Consider the following 7,698-nt stretch of genomic DNA (forward strand, 5'->3'; position numbering starts at 1 on the left):
CGGCTCGTGCGGCCGGCCGGGTGCTCTGCGCCCCAGGACTTACTAGTCAGTGGGCCTGCCCCGGAGGCGCCTCGTTCTCAGGCAAGGGCTGGGCGCCCCGGATTCTTTCGCGCTTGATTTCGATCTCCTCTTTGTGTCCAGACGTAGCCAGGGCACTTGCTGGGCTCGCTGCCCTTGCTTGAGCGTGCACAGCACAACATCCTATCCACGTCACATTCTTAATGCTCGGGAAATGCTTCCGGAGAGCCAGCGAAGGTTTAAATAAGGAGTCTGACCCCGTGGTTGGGTGGCCTGGGAGGCTGCGTCCGGTTGACAGCTGTGGGCGGCAGAGCTGCCTTCGGTGCCTTGTCTTTCATTACTCCCCTCCCGCCACCCCCCTCCCTGTCCTCCGCCCTCCCTCTCCCTGTCCTCCGCCCTCCCCACCTGCTCCCTTGCGTGCTGTGGGGCCAGCCTCGCACGGAGGTGGGGATCTAAGGGGTTCCCAAATACTACTTCCTCTTAGGGGCTGGGATCGCCTTGCGGCGTTACTTCCTACGGACGGTTTCACTTTTAGTTCCTTATTTTTGTTGTTATCCTTTTCCTTGGCCACCGGCTTGCCCTGACTTTATCCACTTAAGATTTTCTTTAGGTAGGAAAGGTTTGGAGACCTTATGTATAAAGACCTCACAAAAAGATTATTCCTTCCGGGTTGGGATTATCTTTCTGCCTTGTAGTGCTTGTTTTGGAACGCATTGGTCTGCCTGGCCTTCCTTCCTTCCTTCCTTCCTTCCTTCCTTCTCTTCTTTCTCTTCTCTGTATATGGTTGTGGTTGTCGGGGACCTGAGGCAGGTACCTTGTAGATGGATTTCTCCCCCATTGTCTTTTCTCCTTCAGGTTCATGAGCCTGGAGTTTTTCCCTTCTTCCTGAGGCTCAGTCATAGTTGTCATGGCAACATTTTAGCAACTATGTTGCTCTACAGGAAAGCTAGATGAATTAAAATAGAGAAGTCTGGAATGTGATTCGCTGGGGTTTTCGTGTCTCTAACAGTGTCTATAATAAATCCTATATATCCCAAACAAGAGCCGTGTCAGTAATGTATGGCACAAAGGCCAAAGTCTAGATTTTGTGATTAGGGATGATTTCTGAGTGGCAGGGTATTTGAAGTTCTCCCTTCCTAGATTGGAGACTAGAGATTGCTTGCTGTACTGTATCTGAGAAGATGGAAAAAACATCATTGTCCATTATCCTGAATTTTTTGATACTGGTGGTCACGCATAGGCCCTTCCTAATCCCCACGGAGCTGCTGATATGGCAGATCATAATAACTTTACTAATAATCCATAATAGCCTTATTAATGATCCAAAAATGTGTTGTTTCTCAGTATAATTATTCCCTGCCCACCAGGGTTTGGAGTGATAATAGAGGACAAAGAACTATTTGTAGAGTTGCTTTTTCAGTCACTGTAAGCCTGTCTTGCAGCAGGACAAGAGGAGACAATTGTCCCCTGTAATGGTTTTATTCTTTTCTTGGATATGTCTAGGTTCTAGAATCAGGGAAACCATTTAGTTCCCTAGACCTGCTGCAAACTCTGTGATTTCTACAAGAACTTAGCAACCAGGTCTGTGAGAGGAGATACGAAGACCTCCACAGGACTACTTCCTTGGATGTGCCCCCTCTCAGAGAGATGAAGGGGTGAGTGAAATGGGCAGAAACTAGGATGAGAAAAGGGTGGCCTGGGAGAATGCAAAGTAGCTAAGAGTACCAGCTCTGGAGTTAAGCAGACCTGGATCAGGTCCCAGCTCCATCCCTTAACAGCTGTGTGATTTGTCTTGCCCATGTTTAAAATATGGGAAATGTTAGTTATTAGTATTAAAGTACTGCATGTTAAGTGCTCATGGCTTAGTGCCTATGTACATGGCAAACACTCAGTGAATACTAGTTGTTGTATTCTAACCTAACCCAGCATCTGTTTGGGAGCCATATGTTACTGGACCAATGACTTCTATTTTACATCTTTTTTCTTTTTTTAATTTAATATTTTAATGAGCCCCCACAATAGTTGAACAGAGGGGGAATTGAATCATTACATTTCCACACATGCTTACAATATGTACCAAGCAGCCCCCCCATCTATTCCCCCTTTTCTCTTTTCCCCTCTTTGTTTTATTTTATTTTATTTTGTCACAAACAGGCAGCAGAAAACAGCTGAAACGGAAGAGGGGACAGTGCAGATTCAGGAAGGTGAGTATTGACACCAGGACTAAAACTAAGAACCCATCTTGACCTCACTTGTTGACCAGTCGATCTCTATGCATTATGCTTCTTCTAAGACATACAAGGAAAATAGAGGGGGAAAGGTGGTAAAGTCACAGGCTTTCTGTGGTTCTTTTAAGGTGCAGTGGCTACTGGGGAAGACCCAACCAGTGTAGCTATCGCTAGTATTCAGTCAGCTGCCACCTTCCCTGACCCCAACGTCAAGTACGTCTTCCGAACTGAGAATGGGGGCCAGGTAAGGGAGGGGGCCAGGTGGCTGCAGGTGTTAACCCGGGGTTGGGATTGAGGGAGGTATTTGAACATGTCTTGGGGAGACCTGGCTTGGAGGATGGGTTGAAAATATGAATTATTGGGGTGGGGGATATTAGAATGTTTGGAGGAGAGATTGGTGGGGTATAAGTGTATGCTGAAGCCTCAGTATGGGGAAGGGAAATGGTTGAAGCTGTGTCTCTGAAGGAGTTCTGTTTGGGCACTCAGTTCAAGTGAAACAATGAGTGTCTCTAGAATTCCCAGCATTTATTCTTTCCTTCTGTCTTTCCCTGCCCACCCTGCCCCTTTCCTCTCTGCTTCTAGGTGATGTACAGGGTGATCCAGGTGTCTGAGGGGCAGCTGGATGGCCAGACTGAGGGCACTGGTGCCATCAGTGGCTACCCTGCCACTCAATCTATGACCCAGGTACCAGGGTATGGTGGGGAGGAGACTAGAGCTCTGAGCACTGAGAGGAAGAAGGGAACCAATAGGATGGGGGTAAAACTAGAAGTGGGGAGGCCTCTGTGGCTGCCTTGACCCAAGGCACTAGGCTTTCTCTTTCTGGCAGCTTTTGCTTTCCTCCTCTTTCTGGAAATTGCACCTTCTTTCCTGCAGAGTGGAACTGAGGGAAGAGTATCTGACTGTTTTCTGTCCCCTTCCCAGGCGGTGATCCAGGGTGCATTTACCAGTGATGATGCTGTTGACACAGAGGGCTCAGCTGCTGAGACACACTATACTTACTTCCCCAGCACTGCAGTGGGAGATGGGGCAGGGGGTGCCACATCTGGGAGTACAGCTGCTGTTGTTACTACCCAGGGCTCAGAGGCCCTCCTGGGGCAGGCAACTCCTCCCAGCACTGGTGAGCTATTAGATGAGAATGCTACTTGGAGGGGTTGTGGGACATGGCTAGAGGCCATGAGCCACATGACCCTTACTGATTGCTAAGATCTGGGCATACAGTGAGTCTGGGGCTGCCCGATTAGCAGGAGGGAGGAGCATGTTATTTTCAGTGAAGGGTCCCAGGGCCTTGGTGGGGTTCCTAGTCCTCAGTCCTGACAGAATCCACTCCACATATTCACAGGTCAGTTCTTTGTGATGATGTCACCACAAGAAGTATTGCAGGGAGGGAGCCAGCGCTCAATTGCCCCCAGGACCCACCCTTATTCCCCGTGAGTGACCCTTGTTTTTTCTCACTTACCATGGGTGATCTTAATACCTGCTAAATCTTAGGTAATTCCTCAACCCAAACTCCAGTTTTATTTTTTGAACTTTCTTCACTCTGGCTTCCCTGGGCTCTGTTGTCAGGAAATCAGAAGCTCCCCGGACAACTCGGGATGAGAAGCGCAGAGCTCAGCATAATGAAGGTAAGGTACTATGCAGTTGTAAAGCCCAAAGCTGCCTAGAAGGTTTGGGGAAAGCAGTGATGTGTGAGGGAAGAAGTATTGGTCACTGGTCATTTTACTCTGAGGCCTGTGTTTTCATTGAATCACCTTGTCTGTCCTTTACTTTGCCCACAGTGGAGCGCCGCCGCCGAGACAAAATCAACAACTGGATTGTGCAACTGTCCAAGATCATCCCAGACTGCTCTATGGAGAGCACCAAGTCTGGCCAGGTCATGGAAAGACCCTGGTAGTGGGCAGGAGGCCTGAATTTTGTCTCCTGGTATTGGTTCCAGAAATGGTAGAGAGTGGGGTCAAGCGTGGCAATCTTTTCCTCTCTCTCTCTCTCTCTCTCTCTCTCTCTCTGTCTCCCTCTCTCCCCCTCCCTCCCTACCTTGCTCTCTCCCACTTTCTCTCTCTTTTTCTCTTTGGGAGGGGTTGTGGACTGGGGTTTGAGCTTAAGGATTTCTCTTTCTCAGCAGTTGCTCTACCACTTGAGACACTCCTCCAGCCCAGTCTTTTCATCTCTTTCTGAGGTTCCCATATTTTTGGGAGATGTTACCCTCACCATCCAGAAGGGAAATGAGATCTAAAGTATGAATGTGCTTTTGGAGAGCAAGTTAGATATCTTACAGCCTAGTACTTATTATGGTGACTTTGCTTACAGAGTAAAGGTGGAATTCTGTCCAAAGCCTGTGATTATATTCAGGAGCTTCGGCAGAGTAACCATCGGTTGTCTGAAGAACTGCAAGGGCTAGATCAACTGCAGCTGGACAATGATGTCCTTCGACAGCAGGTCAGACTTTTAACCCAGTCTAGGCCCTTTGCCCACCCTGTGTCCACTGACCCAGTTTGTGGCTCTGTAGAGAGCATTTCACCATTTCCTCCTTACTAGTGAATGTAACTATGTTCAGCAGCTTGGCAGTACCATTCCCCTCACTGCCTCTTTCCTTTGTCAGGTGGAAGATCTTAAAAACAAGAATCTGCTGCTCCGAGCTCAGTTGCGGCACCATGGATTAGAGGTTGTCATCAAGAATGACAGCAACTAATGGGGACTTTGGGGCTTTGGGCCTTGAGAACTGCAGATAGCCCAGGAACAACAGCACCCCTTTCCTTCATTGCCTGCCTCTGGCATAGGACTGGGGGAGTCAGAAGGCATGTGTTTGAACAAAGGCAGCCTGCAGTGGTGTGACACAGTGTGGACATGCACCTCCAGCCTTGCCCATGCCACCATGCAGTCCCTGGGCTCTGTGTTCCTCCTGCACAACACAAAGGCTTGTCTGCACAGGCTTTTTTCCATGATGGATACCGGACACACTAAAGTGGGGGCCTGCCCTGTGCTTGTGTAGCGTGCCCAGCAGAGAGGTCTGTTGACAGGTGATATTCTGGCTTGCCCCAGGACTCTGGCGCTTCCATTGATTCTTCCTTTTGCTGGGGTTTGAGGTTCAGATTGCAACCGAGGGCTCTAGGGAGCAGACTTAATCAAGAAATGGGGGAAGGATGCTTAACAGTGGCTGCTGTCCTGTGAAGAGGAATTGGGCTAACAAACAGCTGAGACCCATGCAGAAGTCTGACTCCAGGGAGAACAGGCAGGGGCCCAGTTGGGGCCTTCCCCAATGGGGTGGCTCTTTTTTCTTTCTTCCCTTTTTTTTTTTTTTAAATAAAAATGTTCCAAGCCATTGTTGTCTTAGTTTTTCTTTCTTTCGTGTGCCCTGTTGAAAGAGAGAAGACACATTGCCCTTTGACCAATAAGGCCAGCATTAGGGTGGGGTGCTGCTACTATATTCATTACCCTGAGTCCCCGCACCTGTGCCAAACCAGGGTGTTGTTTCCGGTCCTCACTGGGCAATCCAAAGGTTTTATTCTGTGGGTTGGTGTTAGAAATAACCAACAGGTGCTGCGGGGCGGTGGGGGAGGTGGTGTCTTTGCTTCCGGTTCCGGTCTGAGGCTTAGGGAGGGAAGGGGAGATGCTGCAGGCGTTGAGGAGGCCGGTTGGCTCCACATTCCCAAGACTCAAAATTGCCGTGCGCACCATGACTGGAGGTACCTGATAGAGACCTGGGGCATGGTTCTGCCAGTAGCCTGGGAGCGGGTGAAGCGGTGTATGTAGAGGGAGGAGCGTAGGGGGAGGTTCTCTTTCCCAACTGGGGACTGGAGCGCTGCCAGGTAAGGTGCACGGTGGCAGCCGTGCTTCCTGGCCTCCCTCCTCTGAAGGCTTTTGCACCCTTTTCAGTGCCCACAGTCTCGCTCCCTGAACTCCGTTCACTCCTAGCCTCGGGCCGGGCCCGGCTCATCGACGTGCGATCTCGGGAGGAGGCGGCTGCTGGGACCATCCCGGGTGCGCTCAACATCCCTGGTATGAGATTGAGAGCACCCGCACCCTGCCCCTCCCCTACCCCTGTCTTGAGTAGAGACAACCCACGGTGGACCTAGCTAATGGGACCTCCCTTAGGATGGTGTGGGGAAGGCACTTGTTACCCAGGACCCACCTTCTCTGCAGCCAGCCCTCAGCTTTCCTAGAAAAGAGCTGATGACAGCGATCTTGGCAGCAGAACTGGCCTGTCCAGTTTGAGGGGAAGCAGGTGGTGAGGAGAGGGCAGCCTTGCAGAAGTTTATGCTGAACCCCTGGGGCTAGATGCCCTGGTTTGTGCCCTCCCTCCTCCCTCTCTGGACTCAGGAAGTGGCTCACATTGTTTGGCTGACTTCCTGCATAAGCAGGCTTGGCCTAAAGGCTGGGATGGGTGTGGGAGGTGGTCACCTTATCCTCTTTTGGGGTCCCCTGGAGATTTGTTACACCCTGGGCAAGCAGCTCTTTTTGGCCCAACTTCTGAACCCAAGAGCCCCACAACTCACTTTCCATTGTGTCCTCTCCCAGTGTCTGAGCTGGAAAGTGCCCTGCGGATGGATCCAGCTACTTTCCAGGCTTTGTTCTCAGAGGAGAAACCCAGGCTGGAAGATGAGAATCTTGTTTTCTTCTGCCAGATGGGCAAGCGGGGCTTCCAGGCCACACAGCTGGCGCGAGCTCTCGGATACACAGGGTATGGGCAGCCTTACTAGTTGGGAAATGACTAGAGACTGCCTACTGGACCTATCCATTCCTCACCTCCTCCCATCTCCCCTCTTTTTCTCCACAGGGCTCGGAACTACTCAGGGGCCTATAAAGAATGGTCTGAGAAAGACCATTAGGTAGAAGGTGACCAGCTGATTGTCCCTGTCTCCCATAGCAGCCTTAACTACGGATGATGAAAGGGCTGACATGCCGGGTTGGGAAGTTCCTTATAGTGTCTTGCACATAAGAGTATCAAATAAAGCACATTTAATTAAAATATTAGAAGCCCTTCATTTGTCAGGTGGCTGGAAAATGTTGCTAATGACAATCTAGACTTTAATTTGGATTGTTTATCCTGCCAGCATTTATTTCTCTCCATTCCCCATTCTAGCAATTTCCTGAGCAGTTACAACTGCCTTCTAGAAAGATTTTCTGTCCAGGATACAAAGCAGAAGCACCAAATAGGTTAAAAAGAAAAACGCTTGAGCCGGGTGTCAGTGGCTCACACCTATAATCCTAGCTACTCAGGAGGCTGAGATCTGAGGATTGCAGTTCAAAGCCAGCCCAGACAGGAAGTCCATGGGACACAGAACTCCAATAAACTACCAGAAAACCAGAAGTGGCACTGTGGCTCAAGTGGTAGAGCGCATGCCTTGAGCTGAAGAGCTCAGGGACAGCACCCAAGGCCAGAGTTCAAACCCCACTACCAAAAAAAAGCTTGGACCTGGGGATGGTAACGTAGACCCAGCTACTTGAGAGACTGAGA

At 50.1% G+C, this 7,698-nt stretch overlaps 2 protein-coding genes across 7 annotated transcripts in view; both read left to right on the forward strand.

Moving 5' to 3' along the window:
* The window catches only part of Usf1 (upstream transcription factor 1), a 6,039-nt gene extending 485 nt beyond the window's left edge, over positions 1-5,554 (forward strand). The window contains exons 2-11 of one of the 5 annotated variants that reach the window (XM_013030662.1): positions 1,522-1,673; positions 2,173-2,222; positions 2,381-2,490; positions 2,829-2,930; positions 3,168-3,363; positions 3,586-3,673; positions 3,810-3,868; positions 4,022-4,116; positions 4,551-4,679; positions 4,843-5,554. In XM_013030662.1, the coding sequence (XP_012886116.1) occupies positions 1,666-1,673; positions 2,173-2,222; positions 2,381-2,490; positions 2,829-2,930; positions 3,168-3,363; positions 3,586-3,673; positions 3,810-3,868; positions 4,022-4,116; positions 4,551-4,679; positions 4,843-4,932 (927 nt within the window). In that variant the 5' untranslated portion in view covers positions 1,522-1,665 and the 3' untranslated portion in view covers positions 4,933-5,554. Of the gene's footprint in view, positions 1-1,521; positions 1,674-2,172; positions 2,223-2,374; positions 2,491-2,828; positions 2,931-3,167; positions 3,364-3,585; positions 3,674-3,809; positions 3,869-4,021; positions 4,117-4,550; positions 4,680-4,842 lie in introns of those variants that run through there. The other 4 variants (XM_013030661.1, XM_013030664.1, XM_013030663.1 and 1 more) reach the window with 4 other exon arrangements.
* A 248-nt stretch (positions 5,555-5,802) lies between these two features.
* Positions 5,803-7,209, forward strand: Tstd1 (thiosulfate sulfurtransferase (rhodanese)-like domain containing 1). 2 transcript variants are annotated; one of them, XM_013030554.1, is made up of 4 exons: positions 5,803-5,926; positions 6,117-6,239; positions 6,759-6,921; positions 7,018-7,209. In XM_013030554.1, the coding sequence occupies exons 1-4, from the start codon at positions 5,851-5,853 to the stop codon at positions 7,067-7,069; spliced, it is 414 nt and encodes a 137-aa protein (XP_012886008.1). In that variant the 5' UTR covers positions 5,803-5,850; the 3' UTR covers positions 7,070-7,209. The 2 variants fall into 2 exon arrangements, with proteins under 2 accessions (XP_012886008.1, XP_012886009.1); XM_013030555.1 differs by having other exon boundaries at positions 6,117-6,221.
* Positions 7,210-7,698: the final 489 nt, after the last annotated feature.

The sequence above is a fragment of the Dipodomys ordii genome, unplaced genomic scaffold (genome assembly GCF_000151885.1).
Source record: "Dipodomys ordii isolate 6190 unplaced genomic scaffold, Dord_2.0 Scaffold131, whole genome shotgun sequence".
Taxonomy (NCBI): Eukaryota; Metazoa; Chordata; class Mammalia; order Rodentia; family Heteromyidae; genus Dipodomys; species Dipodomys ordii.